Below are 18,152 nucleotides of genomic sequence, written 5' to 3'. Positions count from 1 at the left end.
GGAATATTGCGTGTAGTTCTGCTTTCCATATTTACGAAAGCATATACTTGCTTTGGAGGCAGTTCAGAGAAGGTTCACTAGGTTGATTCCGGAGATGAGTGGGTTGACTTATGAGGAAAGGTTGAGTAGGTTGGGCCTCTAATCATTGGAATTCAGAAGAATGAGAGGTGATCTTATCGAAACGTATAAGATTATGAGAGGGCTTGACAAGGTCGATGCAGAGAGGATGTTTCCACTGATGGGGGAGGCTAGAACTAGAGGGCATAATCTTAGAATAAGGGGCCATCCATTTAAAACTGAGATGAGGAGGAATTTCTTCTCTCAGAGGATTGTGGATCTGTGGAATTCGCTGCCTCAGAGAGCTGTGGAAGCTGGGACATTGAATAAATTTAAGGCAGAGATAGACAGTTTCTTAAATGATAAGGGAATAAGGGATTATGGGGAATGGGCAGGGAAGTGGACCTGAGTCCATGATCGGATCAGCCATGATAATATTGAATGGCGGAGCAGGCTCGAGGGGCCGTATGGCCTACTCTTGCTCCTATGTCTTATGTTCTTATGTAATCTGAGCGTGAGTTATGCTTTACCTGCCAGGCATATGCTGAGTACGAGGCTTTGATCATCCGGATGGCCTCGGCAGTGGAGCCTCTACTGGATGCGGTGCCGGTGGATGTCTCGTCACTAACCAGTACCTCACTGAGGCAGAGGATACGATCACTGCATACCGTGATTCCCCTCCTGCGGACAGGTAAACAAAACAACCTGCATTTGTAGAGCACCTTTCATCGCCCCGCGACATCTCAAGGCGTTTTGCGGCCAATGAGTTACGTTTTACAGTGTCTTCAGGCAAACGTGGCAGATATTTGACCACAGCAAAGTCACACAAACACCAATGACACAAACAGACAGACTGGGCTGTAAATTCGGTCGGGCCCCTTTTGGGGCGTTAACCTGGGCCGAATGGTAGATTTTGCGCTGGGAAATGGTTTGCGTCTGCAGCCACAAACCTCATCAGCTGGGAGCACTAAGGGAGATGTTCCACACCTCTCTTAGAGCGCTAGGCCAGCTGAGCAACTGAAAATCCCGAGCTAAACAGCCGGCATCGGAGCGCCCTAAGAAAGGCTTACCTGGGAAGAAACAAATCGGGGGAAAAACACCACCAAAAACATTCTCAATACGTTACTGACGCCACGTCAACATAAGTCGCAAAAATAAAAAAGTAATTAACAATCACACTTACCACAGGTCGATGTTCCTTCCCTCACTTCAGCGACTACAGCTCGGACCGCCCGCATTCCCAGGCGGTCCCAGTAGGGGGCACTACGGGTCACACGCAAAACAAATTTAGAAACGGTGTCGCAACCTGGGGGTCTTGCACTGGCTCACCACTCCCGGGCGGCACTGCTCTGCACCCCCACAAAACTGGCACCGAATGTCCCGGCGGGGTGCTGGAAGCTGGCCGTCCACCTGGAAGTGATTTCCGCCGCCATTGTCGCTGCTCCGGGGGCGCAAACAGAGACGGCTACAAACCTAAAATCAAGCCCAATATTATCTGTTTTTTGATGTTGGTTTGAGCATGAAAGCAGAACAAGCCTCAATTATGAATATTAATTTTGGGGCTCTTGACCACGGAAGAAACACAGCTTTAAAAGCTGATCTCCTATATAAGAGCATAAGAATCAGGAGCAGGAGTAGGCCACTCGGCCCCTCGAACCTGCTCCGCCATTCAATGAGATCATGGCTGATCTTCTACCTCAACTCCACTTTCCTGCCCGATCCCCATATCCCTTTGATTCCCTTAGTGTCCAAAAATCTATCGATCTCAGCCTTGAATATACTTTTCCTTCGTTTAATGACACTCGCCCAAATAGGAATGTTTGCAAGGGGGTGGAGCTTCCAAGAGTTCTTACCCCCGTTAGTAAACATAGATTATCTGGTCGTTATCACATAGAATACTGCGTGCAGTTTTGGCTTCCATATTTACGAAAGGATATCCTTGCTTTGGAGGCAGTTCAGAGAAGGTTCACTAGGTTGATTCCGGAGATGAGGGGGATGACTTATGAGGATAGGTTGAGTAGGTTGGGCCTCTATTCATTGGAATTCAGAAGAATGAGAGATGATCTTATCGAAATGTACAGGATTATGAGGGGGCTTGACAAGGTGGATGCAGAGAGGATGTTTCCACTGATGGGGGAGACTAGAACTAGGGGGCATAATCCTAGAATAAGGGGCCGCCCATTCAAAACTGAGATGAGGAGAAAGTTCTTCTCTCAGAGGGTTGTAAATCTGTGAAATTTGCTGCCTCAGAGAGCTGTGGAGGCTGGGTCATTGAATAAATTTAAGACAGAGATAAACAGTTTCTTAACCGATAAGGGAATACGGAGTTATGGGGAGCGGGCAGGGAAGTAGACCTGAGTTCATGATCGGATCAGCCATAATCGTATTAAATGGTGGAGCAGACTCGAAGGGCCATATGGCCTACTCCTGCTCCTATTTCTTTTGCTATTTGTGGGAGCTTGCTGTGCGCAAATGGCTGCCGCATTTCCCACATTACACTCCAAAAGTACTTCATTGGCTGTAAAGCACTTTGGGATGTCTGGTGGTCGTGAAAGACGCTGTATAAATGCAAGTCTTTCTTTCTTTCTCAACATGTTTAACACAACATCAGGACTTGTGCTAATTGTGTGCTTGTTTTTTCTTCTTATCCTGGCAGGTGTTAAACTGGGGAAACATATTCCACAGTTCTACGAATTACTGACTGCTCCAATATCAAAAGTAAGCCCACAAGTCATCTTTCTTGAAACAGCTGCTGATTTTAAACTCTTGGTTGCACCACCTACTGACCCTGGGTTTCTCCTCTGCCAACCACCCTAACCCCCTCCCCTCCCCAAAGTCTCATGCTGTGAATTTTCTTAGCATTTCTCCCAACACTGTCTCCCATAACCTCTGAGGAAACCTCGTTCTGTGCTTGGGGAGAAGGACTTGGGGAGTGGGACATGATGGCCTGCATGGCATCCTTCTGTGTCATAATTTTCTAGGATTCTCGGACTCCGACATATGTCATGACCTGTTTGGACAAGACACAAGAGAGACAGCGGGGGCCAATTCTAACACCCACCCGCCCGTGGACAGGAGCAGGACCCTGTGGGCTGATCCCCTCCCGAGCCCACGGCGGAAACCAGACGGGTGGGCACTCAAAGCCGATCAGGTTGGTTACCCGCTCCGAACTCACCCCTCTCCCGCCACCTGTGATGGTAACCTGCAGGGCCCCGCAGCCAGCAGAGTTGCCCGCCTAAAACAGGCAGGTGGCCTCGTCAATTTACGTGAATCGGGGGTCCCTATAACGTCAAGGGGAACCCCGATTGAATTTTAACCGGAGCGTGAAGGGGAAAACCACCCGAGCCTTTCCCCGCCAGGTGAAAGGTGGTCAGCAACTGTTGGGAAGGTCATCATCATCATCATCATCATCATCGGCAGTCCCTCGGAATCGAGGAAGACTTGCTTCCACTCTTAAAATGAGTCCTTAGGTGGCTGAACAGTCCAATACGAGAGCCACAGTCCCCATCACAGGTGGGACAGACAGTCGTTGAGGGTAAGGATGGGTGGGACTGGTTTGCCGCATGCTCTTTCCGCTGCCCGCGCTTGATTTCTCCATGCTCTCGGTGATGAGACTCGAGGTGCTCAGCGCCCTCCCGGATGCACTTCTTCCACTTAGGGTGGCCTTTGGCCAGGGACTCCCAGGTGTCGGTGGGGATGTTGCACTTTTATCAGGGAGGCTTTGAGGGTGTCCTTGTAACTTTTCCTCTGCCCACCTTTGGCTCGTTTGCCGTGAAGGAATTCCGAGTCGAGCGCTTACTTTGGGAGTCTTGTGTCTGGCATGCGGACAATGTGGCCCGCCCAGTGGAGCTGATCAAGTGTGGTCAGTGCTTCAATGCTGGGGATGTTGGCCTGGTTGAGGATGCTAACGTTGGTGCGTCTGTCCTCCCATACGTACCTAGTTTTGGGATTAGGATGAGCAGGAGTCCTTTTTCCGGGCCGCACAAGGAAAGTTCTGGCCTCACCTGCCCCAGACTCTCCACCACCCACTCCGACATCCTACCAAACCCCCGCAATACCCCCTGCCCGCCACTGGAACCTGGCAAGCGATCTATGCCCCGGTATCGGGAGGGAATCAGACCGGCAGTAATTAAGTTAGGTCCCGCCGGTTCAAGTCACTGTAGTACTCTTGCTTCTGTTTGGGAAGGGGTCAGAGGGCGCGGGGGGACTCTCCACAGCCATTTTCCTGCCAGAAACCCGCTCCAAATTAAAATCCCTTCCGTGTCTCCTCATGAATCGGCACCTGCGGGAAACGGGAATGGAGGAAAAGAACAAAGTCTGACAGATGCAAAGCGAAATGTGAATAGGAGACTATCTTTTATTTGTTCACAGGATGTGGACGTGGTGGTGGTGAGTCATTGAGTGTCTCGCTGGGCTATTTCAGAGGGCATTTCAGAGTCAACCACATTGCTGTGGGTCTGGGGTCACATTTAGGCCAGACCGGGTAAGGGTGGCAAATTTCCTTCCCTAAAGGACATTAGTGAAAGCAGATGGGTTTTTACAACAATGGTTTCATGGTCACCATTTTATTCCAGATTTATTTAATTGGCAGAATTTAAATTCCTCAGTTGCTGTGGTGGGATTGGAACTCACGATCATTAGTGCAGGCCTCTGGGTTACCCGTGCAGTGACATAACCGCTGTGCGACTCAATTTGGGGCTTGCCCGCTGATATTTGTGCTTTGCCAACTTGTTGTCCATCTTTTTATTCTTGGCAGATTTTAAATAAATGGTTTGAGTCTGAACCCCTGAAGGCAACTCTCGCCACTGATGGAGTTATTGGTGCCATGATAAGCCCACAGGCCACAGGGAGCGGGTAGGAGACTCACCGGTTGTTCTGTTTACTGGTTGCAAATGAATTTGACTTGAATTTACGCAGGAAGCATATTAAGATGCTAACAGGAGGAGACCGTTCAGCCCCTCGAGCTTGTTCCGCCATTCAATTCCATTGCAGCACTTCAACTCCATCTACCCGCCCTTTGCTCTGTATCCCTTGATGCCCTCACTTAACAAAAATCTCTATATCTCAGTCTTGAAAATTTCAATTAAGCCCAGCATTCCCAATACTTTAGGGGAGCAAGTTCCAGTGTCCTGACATTGCTTCAACCAACATCGCTAAAAGAGATTATCTGGTCATTTAACTCATTGCTGTTTGTGGGAGCTTGCTTGTGCGCAAATTGGCTGCCTTGTTTCCCACATTACAACCGTGACTACACTTCAGAAAAAAAGTGATTGACTGCGAAGTACTTTGCACGTCTTGAAGTCGTGACAGACACGATAGAAATGCAAGTCCTTTCTTTGTGATTTGAACTGAAGTATGATTGCACAACATGATTTGAACATCTTTGATATTGAGCTCTTAGTGCATGTAACAGAGATATGCATTATATGATGTAGCAGGCCTTGTGTGTATTACATGAGAACTTCATGCGATGTTACCTATTACCTATCTATATATCGAAGAAAGAAGAAAGACTTGGATTTACATTGCGCCTTTCACAACCGGATGTCTCAAAGCGCTTTACAGCCAATGAAGTACTTTTGGAGTGTAGTCACTGTTGTAATGTAGGAAATGCAGCAGCCAATTTGCGCACAAGCAAGCTCCCACAAACAGCAATGAGTTAAATGACCAGATTAACTGTTTTAGCGATGATGGTTGAAGCATTAATGTCAGGACAGCAGGAATCTGATAATCTGTTTTTTGTTATGTTGATTGAGGGATAAATAATAACTCCCCTGCTCTTTTTCAAAATGGGATCTTTTACATCCACTTGAGAGAGCAGCAGGACCTCAGTTTAACATCTCATCTGGAAGGCAGCACCTCCGACAGTACAGTACTCCCTCAGCACTGCACTGGGAGTGTCAGCCTAGATTTTTTTGTGCTCAAGTCACTGGAGTGCGATTTAAGCCCACAACCTTCTGGCTCAGAGGCAAGTGTGCTACCCACTGAGCCACGGCTGACACTGTTAAAAATCTTGCACACGTGTCATGCCATGTCCACAGACCTTGCTTCCTGTTGCCATAATTTTTGGTCACACTTTTGTGACAACATTTACCATTGTAAATTGCTATGTGAACATTTCCCATTCAATACAAAAGCAAAATACTGCAGATGCTGGAATCTGAAATAAAAGCATAAAATGCAAGAATTACTCAGCAGGTCAGGCAGCATCTGTGGAGAGAGAGAAACAGTGTTAACGTCTGACGAAAGGTCATCGACCTGAAACATTAACTCTTTCTTTCCCATTCCCATCATCATCATAGACAGTCCCTCGAAGTGAAGATGACTTGTTTCCACGTCAAAAGAAGGATGAGTTCACAGGTGTTTCAATGAAGGACCTAAAAATACAGGTCCCGAACTACATCCTAAAGGGTGGAAGATGCCTGTGAGTGGATGTTTTTAATGTGCGGTGCACACCAGCCACCACACGGGCTTGACAGAGCAAGGTCTTGGTCCGGTGGCAAGGATTATCCAAGACGACTGGAGACCTGCTCTGCTGTGTGGACCTAGTGCGCACATATATTGCAGTATGGGCTGGCCCATGCTGCCCCTGGGCCCCTGGCCCTGAACTCATGCCTCTCCTGGGCCCCGATCATGGTGTTATGTCAACTGTCATGACGTTGTTGCAGTCAGTGGCCACTGGGTGGCGTGGTGCATCAAGATTCTGAAGACTCTCCCAACTCCAATCGTCATCTTATGTATAGAAAAACAATTATATTCATCAAATGACCCGTGAGTAACTCCATGGGTATTTTATTAGTCATATTTTTTAAAAATCCATAATACAATCAAGCAGAGTCACCATGGTTTTATGAAAGGGAAATCGTGTTTGACAAATTTATTAGAATTTATTAGAGGTTGTAACGAGCAGGGTGGATAAAGAGGAACCAATAGATCCAGTGTATTTAGATTTCCAAATGGCATTCGATAAGGTACAACACAAAATAAGAGCTCACGGGGTTGGGGGTAATATATTAACATGGATAGAGGATTGGCTAACTAACAGAAAACACAGAGTTGGGATAAATGGGTCATTTTCAGGTTGGCAAATGGTAATTCGTGGGTGCCACAGGGATCAGTGCTGGGGCCTCAACTATTTACAATCTATATTAATGACTTGGATGAAGGGACTGAGTGTAATGTAGCCAAATTTGCTGACGATACAATGATAGGTGGGAAAGCAAGTTGTGAGGAGGACACAAAAGAGTGCAAAGGGATAAAGATAGGTTAAATGAGTGGGCAAAAATTTGGTGATCTTATTGAAACATATAAGATTCTGAGGGGGCTTGACAGGGTAGATGCCAAGAGGATGTTTCTGCTCATGGGGGAATCTCGAACTAGGGGGCATAGATTCAGTACAAGGGGTCGCTCATTTAAGTTGGAGATGAGAAGGAATTTCTTCTCTCAGAGAGTTGTGAATCTTTGGAATTCTCTGCCCCAGAGAGCTGTGGAGGCTGGGTCATTGAATACATTCAAGGCTGAGATAGACAGATTCTTGAACGACAGGGGAGTCAAGGGCTATGGGGAACAGGCAGGGAAGTGAAGTTGAGGCGAAGATCAGATCAGCCATGATCTTATTAAATGGCGGAGCAGGCTCGAAGAGCCAAATGGCCTACTCCTGCTCCTATTTCTTATGCTCTTATGTTGTCTCTTGTTTTTTTTTCATCTTAGGTATGTGCTGCTTCATCATGTGATGGGGGAGCTGGAGGGGATTAAGGGGGGTTGGGGTTATGTGGAAGGTGGGATGGGCGCACTCTCCAACTCTATTGCCAGCGCGGCTGCAGCTCACGGAGCCTCAATCTTTACAGGAAAGGTAGGTGTCCCAACTGCTGGTCCAACCGTTCCTTTTCAATTTCCTTTATGTCGAGGGGAGAGGGGTTTTGATACAGTGAATAAGGAGGAACTATTTCCACTGGCAGGGGGGTTGGTAACCAGAAGACACTAATTTAAGATCATTGGGAAAGGAACGGGAGTGGTGATGAGGAAAACATTTTTGTACGCAGTGAGTTGTTGTGATCTGGAACGCACTGCCTGAAAGGGCGGTGAAAGCAGATTCAATAGAAACTTTCAAAAGGGAAAGGGAAAAAATTTTAGGGCTATTGGAAAAGAGCGGGGGAGTGGGACTAATGGGATAGCTCTTTCAAAGAGCTGGCACGATGGGCTGAATGGCCTCCTTCTGTGCTGTATTATTTTATAAGAGGAGCATAAGTGTGGAGAATGAAACCTTTTTTGCATTACCAACCAGTACTGGTACACTAATCATACTCTATAGTATAGCTAGACACAGTGCAAAGCTACCTCCAGTCTGTTTTAACAATATTGGGATTTTTGCTGATGTCGGGGCGGTAATGACGGCGGGGCGGTAAAGTTTGCGCCCGGGAACAGTTTGCGCCTCAGTCAGCAAAATTGGGCAGCTGAGCCCTGAGTGTGAGGCGGGGCGCTGAGGGAGGCGTTGTACACCTGTCTCAGAGCACTTCGCCTGCTGAGCAAGGGAAAATCCCAAGCTAAACAGCCGGCCTCGGAGTGCTATGACAGAGGCCTGGGGAGAAAAAAACCCACCAAAAACATTCCCGATACACAGTCCACGCCACCACAACATAAATCACAAAAAAAAAACAATCACACCTACCCGAAGTGGACATTACTTACCTCACTGCGTCCGGTGTAGGTTGGACGGACCGCTTTCACAGGTGGTCCCAGCAGAGGGCGCTGTGGGGCGTACAGATCAGGCGGGAGTCAAAAATCGAGCCGGTGTTGCAACCCAGGGGTGTTTCACATCGGCTCGCCTCTCCCGGGCGGCATTGCTCCACGCCCACCCCGCCGAAACCGGCACCGAAAACCCCAGTGGGGCTCTGGGAACTGGCTGTCCGCCTGGAAGAGCTCACCGCCACCATTGCCGCTACTTTGGGGTGAAAAACAAAGGCAGAGAACACCAGAAAATCAAGCCCTATTATAGTATCTTAACCTCTCAGCTTAGGATAGCAATCCTACGGCACCAATGTAACATCTGCAGCTGCCACACCCATCCTCGTGGCATCGCTGAGCAATTTACTACCAGGTTTTTGGCACTTTGTGATAAATACGAAATTTAAGAATATTTACGTTTTCAACATGCTAAATGCAAGTTAATACATTTCTCTCTCTCGGTCTCTCCGTATCAAACAGCCAGTGAACTCCATTCTCGTGGACAGTAACGGGGCAGCACAGGGAGTTGTGCTGCAAGATGGAACTGAGATAAGAAGCAAAGTGGTTTTATCCAATGCCACCCCTCACGTGACTTTCCTCAAGCTGACTCCAAAGGTGAGATTTGGAAATGTCTCTTTCCCCCCCTCCCGCCCCCTGCCCCCTGCACTCCCCTCCCAAGGTGGTGACTCACTCATTTCCAGGGGTGCTGTGCACCTCCCAGATAACAACAACAGCATCTTGCATTTACATAGCGCCTTTAACATAACAAAACATACCAAGGCGCTGTTGTGTCCTTACACACTACAGCAAATCAACACGAGGCACATACTGAAGGCAAGGTCATTCTGTGACCTGTACCTTTATTCACAGGACCAAGAAGTGATGACCCTGCGTGGGACCTCCCTTTATGTACCTGGATGAACAGGTAAGGAGTGTCTCCCACAAGTTCACTCCCTGTGGTCAAGGTGTGCATTTCTCAGGTATATACAGTGTACAGTATTGTTACATAAAGGTTACAGTTATGTGAGGTTACAAACATGACATCACCTCCCCCCAACGTCTTTGGGTCAAAGATTGAGTCTTTCAGGCGGTCGATGCTCTCTCGTGGAGCGCCACACTTGGGGCTCTGGTTGTTGAGTCTCTGTCACCTGTGGTGATTTCGGCTCGTCCGGGCTGACCGCAGGGACTGTGCATGCTGCTGACGGTTCTTGTTGCTCGTTCACTGGCGGTGGTGTGGGCAGCATCTCATGATCTTCTTCAGGTTCCTCAGTGTCCATGCTGAACCTTTTTTTTACTTGGTCCAGATGCTTGCGGCATATCTGCCCATTGTTGAGTCTGACCACTTGGTGGGCCAGGGCCACGGGCTGAGTGGGGCCTCCCTGGGGGCATTGCCCAGCTGGGCACATGTCGTGCACCTGCGAACACAGTATTCCAGGTCTGAATCAATTCCCGGCAACCAAACGTGTGACCGGGCAATGGCCTTCATAAGCACGATGCCTGGGTGCTCGCTGTAGAGTTCCCTGATGAATGCTTCCCTACCCCTCTGGGGCATGACTACCCGGCTGCCCCATAGTAGGCAGTCGGCTTGGATGGAGAGTTCGTTCATCCGCCTGTGAAACGGTCTGACCGCTTCAGGGCATGCTCCGCGTGCGGGCGCCCAATCCCCAGTCAGGACACATTCCTTAATCAGGGATAGGAGGGGATCTCTGTCCAGATTTTGATCTGGCGGGCTGTGCTGGGGGAGCCTGCGCTGTCAAAGGCATCGACAGCCATGACCATCTCCGCGCTTTGCTCCGCTGCCCCCTCAGTGGTGGCCACTGGAACCCTGCTGAGCGTGTCAGCGCAATTTTCAGTACCTGGCCGGTGCCGTATGATGTAGTCATATGCAGCCAGCATGAGAGCCCATCGCTGTATGCGAGCTGACGCATTGGCATTGACAGCTTTGCTGTCAGACAACAGGGATGTTAACGGCTTATGGTCCGTTTCTAACTCGAACCTTCTGCCAAAAAGGTACTGATGCATCTTTTTCACCCCGTAGACACATGCGAGTGCTTCCTTTTCAACCATCACATATCCCCTTTCTGCTTGGGAGAGCGACCTGGAAGCATAAGCCACAGGTTGGATTTGGCCCTCATCATTACTCTGCTGCAACAAGCACCCAACCCTATAGGGTGATGTATCGCATGTCAAAATTAATTTCTTACAGGGGTCGTACAGGGTCAATAACTTATTAGAACAAAGCAGGTTCCGTGCCCGATTGAAAGCCCATTTCTGACAGTCCCCCCAAAACCAATCGCAACCCTTACGCAGGAGCACGTGTCACGGCTCCAGCAATGTACTTAAGTTCGGTAGAAAGTTCCCGAAATAGTTCAATAGTCCCAGAAATGAACGCAACTCTGATGTGTTGCCGGGCCTGGGCGCGTGACGGATCACCTCCGTTTTGGATTCGATGGGCTGAATCCTGTCTGCGGCAACCCTCCTGCCCAAAAACTCGACCTCTGGGGCCAAAAACACACACTTGGACTTCTTTAGTCGCAGGCTGGCGAAGCATCTCCTCCAGGTTGTGGAGGTGTTCCTTGGTGTCTTGACCCGTGATAAGAATGTCATCCTGAAATACGATTGTTCCGGGGATGGATTTGAGCAGGCTTTCCATGTTCCTCTGAAAGATAGCGGCTGCGGAACAAATGCCAGATGGACACCTGTTGTAGACAAACAGCCCCTTGTGCGTGGTGATGGTGGTCAGTAGCTTGGATTCTTCGGCCAGTTCCTGGGTCATGTAGGCCGAAGTGAGGTCCAACTTGGTGAACAGCTTGCCGTCTACCAACGTGGCAAAAAGATCCTCCGCTCTCGGAAGCGGGTATTGGCCCTGAAGGGACACTCGGTTGATGGTGGCCTTGTAGTCGCCACAGATCCTGACCGAGCCATCCGTTTTTAGAACAGGGACGATGGGGCTTGCCCAGTCCTCGAATTGTTGGACACTCATAAGTGACTGGCTGGCTCCTGTGTCCAGCTCCATGCATACTGGGATGCTGTTTAACAGTACTCTCATCATCATAGGTGGCGTTTTTGTGAATGAGCTGTGGATGTTTGCCACCTGGACCCGCTGAACTTCAGCGTCCATTGCTGTGTCCCAGGCATACCCCTGCCTTGCAGACCCCTCTTGTGGTTCATGCACTTCGTAAACCAGCCTCACTGCGGGCTTCTTGCACATTCTGGCTAAATGTCCACTGAAGTTACAATTTCTGCAGATGAATTGTTGAAACCGGCAGGTCTTCGCAGCATGTTTGCCCCCGCACCTCCAGCATGAGCTGAGATTGTTGTGAACAAAAGAGCTGTTACCAGGCATTCCTCTCTGATTGTCTCTTTGATTAATCTTGTGCACTCTGTTTATGGGTGTCAATGGTCCCATCCCGGGACGTATTGTCCCTTGTGATGGTGTAAATGTCCATTCAATCTGCCATTGTCTCTGTTGCGGGCCCACCCTAGAGTCTGTTTCTGCCTGGTTGGTGTCGAATTGCCCTTGCCTGCCTGCATGGTTCTGAGTCGCGTTTACCATGTTAACTCCCTGCTCCATCGCCACGTTGGGAGCAGAGTTGCGCGCATATATGATCTTGGTTTCCTCCTCCCCCGCAATGAAGGTTTGAGCCATCAACGCCAGGTTGAATGGACATTTACACCATCACAAGTCAAGTCCTTGGTCCCAATTAGCTTCCTAAAAATCCCGGCCTGACCAATGCCCTCAATGAAGAAATCCCATAACATCTCCCCCCTGCAGGTGTCTGTGAACTTACAGAGGCTGGCCAAGCGCCGAAGGTCCGCAATGAAGTCCGGTATGCTCTGCCCTTCCCGACGTCGGTGTGTATAGAATCGGTGTCGGGCCATGTGTATACTGCTCGTCGGTTTGAGGTGCTCACCGATCAGTTTGCTGAGCTCCTCGAAGGTCTTGTCCGCCGGCTTCTCGGGTGCCAGCAGGTCTTTCATCATCGCGTACGTCTTAGGTCCACAGCTGGTCAGTACATGCGCCATTTGCTTGTCAGCCACTGCCAATCCCAGCCAGTCCTTCGTGACAAAGCTCTGCTGGAGCCTCTCAACGAAATCGTCCCAGTCCTCACCAACACAGTACCGTTCCTCCATGCTACCGGTGGCCATTCTCTTGAGTCGTTGATTCCCGTTTCTCGTCGCCAAATGTTGTGTCCTTACACACTACAGCAAATCAACACGAAGCACATACTGGAGACAAGGTCACTCTGTGACCTGTACCTTTATTCACAGGACCAAGAAGTGATGACCCTGTGTGGGACCTCCCTTTATACACCTGGATGACCAGGTGAGGAGTGTCTCCCATAAGTTCACCCCCTGTGGTCAAGGTGTGCATTTCTCAGGTGTATACAGTGTACAGTGTTGTTACATAAAGGTTACAGTTATGTGAGGTTACAAACATGACAGGGACCTTCACAAGAGTGTTATAAGACAAAGAAATAACTTTGACACTGAGCCAGACAAGAGGAAATTATGGCAGATGACCAAAAGCTTAGTCAAAGAGGCATGTTTTAAGGAGCGTCTTGAAGGAGGAAAGAGAGGTAGAGAGGCGGAGAGGTTTAGGGAGGGAGTTATACAGCTCAGGGCCCAGGCATGGCCACCGATAGTTGAGCAGTTGTAATCAGGGATGCTCAAGAGGGCTGAATTTGAGGAGTGCAGACATTTCGCGGAGGGGTGGTGTAAGGGACGCTGTAAGGGGAGGGGTGTTCAATGCGATTGCAGTCGGGGAAGCACAGGGCAAGGGTGGCCCAGGCGGCCCTACACCTCCCAGCCCAAAGAGGAACTGTACCAAATTGAAACTTGAGCCCCTTCTGGCGTTAGGTCCTGGCAGGTTGGTCCTGGTGGGGAGGCCACCACTGCTCCACCTCACAGGGCTTGGGTTAATATTGCAGTCAGGCCATGACAACATACTTAAAGAAGGTTCTCGCTGGCTTAGGGCAGGGTGGCATTGCCGCCTTCGGCAGTCGGCTAGATTGGGTTAGGATTTGATGGATGAGATCACTCCTTAGATGCAGAGAGGATGTTTCCCCCCGTGGGGGAATCTAGAACTAGGGAGCATAGTTTCAGAATAAGGGGTCACCCATTTAAAAAGGAAATGAGGAGGAATTTCTTCTCTCAGAGGGTCGTGAATCTTTGGAATTCTCTGCCCCAGAGAGCTGTGGAGGCTGGGTCATTGAATGTATTTAAGGTGGAGATACAGATTTTTGAAAGATAAGGGAGTCAAGGGTTATGGAGAGCGGGCAGGGAAGTGGAGTTGAGGCCAAGATCAGATCAGCCATGATCTTATTGAATGGCGGAGCAGGCTCGAAGGACCAAATGGCCGACTCCTGCTCCTATTTCTTCTGTTTTTTCTTATGTATGTCGATCCAGGCAGCATCTGTGGAGAGAGAAACAGAGTTAACATTTCAGGTCGATGGCCCTTTCTCAGAACTTGGAAAAGTTAGAGATGTAACAGGTTTTTAAGCAAGTGCAGGGGCGGGGAAAGGAGGAAGGGGAGGAAAGAATAAAAGGGAAGGTCTGTGATAGGATGAATTATTATCACATTGTTGCTTGTGGGACATTACATCACAACAGTGGCTATACTTCAAAAGTACTGAGGTCGTGAAAGATGCTCTAGATTACATTTCTTTCATTTGAAATTTGTTTGTCTGTTTCAGGATGCACTGCCCAGCGACTTTATTGAGGAGGTTTCTGCCATCGACTACACATCGGCTACCACAAAAATAAATGGTAGGCAGACTCTCCATAAGATGGCAAGATAGTAGTGATGTAGTGTATATGGATTTTAGCAAAGCTTTTGATAAAATCCCACATGGCAGACTGGTCACGAAAGTAAAAGCCCATGGGATCCAGCGCAAAGTGGCAAGTTTGGATCGAAAATTGGCTCAGAGGCAGGAAGCAGAGGGTAATGGTTGGTGGGTGTTTTTGTGACAGGAAAGCTGTTTCCAGTAGGGTTCCGCAGGGCTCAGTGTTGGGTCGCTTGCTTTTTGTGGTATATATCACTGACTTGGACTTGAATGTTGGGGGTATGCTTAAGAAGTTTGCAGATGACACTAAAATAGGCTGTGTGGTTGATAGTGGAGGAGAAAGCTGTGGACTACAGGAAGATATCAATGAACTGGTCAGGTGGACAGAACAATGGTAAATGGAATTTAATCTGGAGAAGTGTGAGGTAATGCATTTGGGGAGGGCTAACAAGGCAAGGGAATACACATTAAATGGTACGACACTGAAAAGTGTAGAGGAACAAAGGGAACTTGGAGTGCAGGTCCATAGAATCCTGAAGGTAGCAGGCCAGGTAGATAAGGTGGTTAAGAAGGCATATGGAATACTTGCCTTTATTAGTTAAGGCATGGAATACAAGAGCAAGGATGTTATGCTCGACCTTTTGGCTAAGATCATGCGTAGCTGACCTGACAGGGGAGTAGCCACCATAACCCCAAGGTGGTTCTCCCTGGATCAGGAAGGTATATGCTTGCTTTTTTGGAAATAGGAGGTGGGTGGGGTGGCTTGACCCATCCACCTCCACAGAGGTGTGTGGGGGACCTGACCCATCCACCTCCATGGCACGAACCTGGTATTGCAGTACTTCCAGGAACGGTGCAGTGGCTCTAGGCCTTTTGGCTAAGAGCATTGGCGCAGAGTGATCCTTGAATGGGCCCAAGGTGACCTCTGGCGTTTGTGATTTGACAAAGAATTGGAACGATTGGCTACGAATTTCAAAAAAAAAAAGGATGTTATGCTCGAACTGTATAAAACATTGGTTAGGCTGCAGCTGGAGTACTGTGTGCAGTTCTGGTCACCACATTACAGGAAAGATGTGATTGCACTGGAAAGGGTGCAGAGGCAATTTACAAGAATGTTGCCTGGACTGCAGAATTTTGGCTATGAGGAAAGATTGGAGATGCTGAGTCTGTTTTCTTTGGAACAGAGGAGGCTGAGGAGAGACCTTATTGAGGTGTATAAAATTATGAGGGGCCTGGATAGAGTGGATAGGAAGGACCTGTTTCCCTTGGCAGAGGGGTCAACAACCAGGCAGCATAGATTTAAGGTAATTGGGGGAAGTTTAGAGGGGATATGTGGTGGGGGCCAGAGTGTGGTCGGGTCTGGAACTCACTGCCTGAAAGGGTGGTAGAGGCAGAATCCCTCACCACATTTAAAAAATACTTGGATGTGCACTTGAAGTGCCATAATCTACAGGGCTATGGACCAAGAAAGTGGGATTAGGCTGGGTAGCTCTTTGTCGGATGGCGCGGACACGATAGGCCAAAATGGCCTCCTTCCGTGCTATAAATTTCTATGATTTTATCGGTTTGGATGAAGTGAACACCTGTGGCTGGGTGACTTGTTCCTAGGCCCATGCCGTCCTTGACCCAGCCGACGGAAGGTGTTCGACGGTGGCCCAGTGATAATCTTCATTTCGCCCTTAGGGAATTTCCCTCAGCCACGGGGAAGCCCAAAGGCCTCCGATCGATGCCTCGCACCAAAGTGGACTGCTGAGATTCAGTCGAGAACAGTGGACCGCAGCTGCAAACGCACGTCTCGCCACTCTGTGGCGCTGTAAGCTGAAATAAATAATGGGCCAGATTTCGCAGTCGTTTGCCACACTTGCCCTTATCCAGAGACTTTCTATGGGCTTTTGCACTGGAAGTTCCTGTCAGCCAACTATCCATACGGTGCAGCGCCCTCTACAGGGGATCTGGGACCTGTGTGAGCCGAGCAAGCAACCGTATATCCCCCTTAACCAATCAGATTGAAGAATCGTTAATGAGCAGCGCAGAGTCTGAACCAGGAAGTGTCAGTTAGAATGTTGAATATGGTGTCAAATCAGGCACAGAAAGCGAAATAAAGAGAGAGAAAGAAAGATTGGATGAAGAGAGAGAAAAGAGAGACCGAAAGAAAAAGTTAAAAAGCACTTTATTTAAATAATTCTACCATCATGGTAGTTGCAAGATACAATGATAATGGAGTATTGACTAAACATAACAATCGATCTCTATCACCGAGTGTAGAACAGATCTGGACACGAGGTGAGGAAAACCCACAGTGGTGGAGAGCTTTGGGAACCACAGGTCCAAAGTCACATGTTCCTCCCGAGCATATTCCTTTAATCATTTGAAGCACTTCAATTAGATAACCCCGAACCTTCTAAACTGAAGGGTTATACAGGCTGAGTTTATGCAACCTGTCCTCATAATGCAACCCTTTGAACCCTAACATTGTTTTGGTTCACACCTTGGCCGCGGTTTCGCCGACGGTGGTGAGTCCGGGGCGGCCTGCATTAGTGGCGTGTGGGGAAGTTCCCCGCTCCAGCCCGCCCTCTCAACAATCTTTCCTAGATTGGGCTTGTTAAGCCTGCCCGGTGAGGTTCTCGCCAATTAACAGGAAGTGGATCTGATGATGTCATTTGATGACGCGTCATCAGCCGGTTTCCTTAACGGGACCATAGCCAACTTTTTTTGACAGTTGTTCTGTCAGTAGTTTGCTGCTTGGTGTTGTTGTTAGTGATGCTGGTATGTTTAGTGATGTTGGTGTACAAGGACACCCTCAAAGCCTCCCTGATAAAGTGCAACATCCCCACTGACACCTGGGAGTCCCTGGCCAAAGACTGCCCTAAGTGGAGGAAGTGCATCCGGGAGGGCGCTGAGCACCTCGAGTCTCGTCACCAAGAGCGTGCAGAAATCAAGCGCAGGCAGCGGAAGGAGCATACGGCAAACTTGTTCCACCCTCCCTTACCCTCAACGACTATCTGTCCCACCTGTGACAGGGACTGTTGTTCTCATATTGGACTGTTCAGCCACCTAAGGACTCATTTTTAGAGTGGAAGCAAGTCTTCCTCGATTCCGAGGGACTGCCTATGATGATGATGGGACTGATCGTGGTGGGATTCTGAGGATCAAGGTTGAGATTTTTTTCAAGGGCACCGATGCTGCTGGAATAGTTGGCAGCTGAAGTTGAGACGACAGAAACAATCTGTCAATGGTGAGAGAGGTTGCTCCAAGGAGGTGACAGTGGATAGAGAGTTCACTGCAAACTCTTCCAAACTGCATACAGCTGGAAAGTGTCGTCCAAATCCTGAAGGCTTCAGCTGCTGAGATTGGAAAGTGAACAGCTGTGGTACCATTTCTGCAACTGTCAACTAGTCAAAGCAATGGAGATTCACTGAGAACCCGATACACTTACCTGGCATGAAACCCGAGGGATGGCAAACTCATTAAAAACTTGGTAAAATGATAAGTGCCTGGTAAAATAAATTTAAATTACTTTTAAAGTGCCTCTTAATGATCTTAATTGGAAGGACAAGAGCATGCCAGGGAATCTCAGAGATGCCT

The 18,152-nt window shown here is 48.7% G+C and overlaps 1 protein-coding gene across 1 annotated transcript in view; it reads left to right on the top strand.

Annotated features, from left to right (window-relative positions):
* pyroxd2 (pyridine nucleotide-disulphide oxidoreductase domain 2) overlaps nt 1-18,152 on the top strand; it is a 72,510-nt gene that overhangs the window by 35,897 nt on the left and 18,461 nt on the right. The window contains exons 6-11 of the mRNA XM_070874947.1: nt 595-748; nt 2,714-2,775; nt 4,814-4,911; nt 7,768-7,909; nt 9,262-9,396; nt 14,478-14,550. Of these exons, the coding sequence (XP_070731048.1) occupies nt 595-748; nt 2,714-2,775; nt 4,814-4,911; nt 7,768-7,909; nt 9,262-9,396; nt 14,478-14,550 (664 nt within the window). The remainder of the gene's footprint in view (nt 1-594; nt 749-2,713; nt 2,776-4,813; nt 4,912-7,767; nt 7,910-9,261; nt 9,397-14,477; nt 14,551-18,152) is intronic.

Source organism: Pristiophorus japonicus, chromosome 3 (assembly GCF_044704955.1).
Source record: "Pristiophorus japonicus isolate sPriJap1 chromosome 3, sPriJap1.hap1, whole genome shotgun sequence".
NCBI classification, from domain to species: domain Eukaryota; kingdom Metazoa; phylum Chordata; class Chondrichthyes; family Pristiophoridae; genus Pristiophorus; species Pristiophorus japonicus.
The sequence above is the reverse complement of the archived record's forward strand: the minus strand, read 5'-3'. Positions and strand labels throughout refer to the sequence as shown.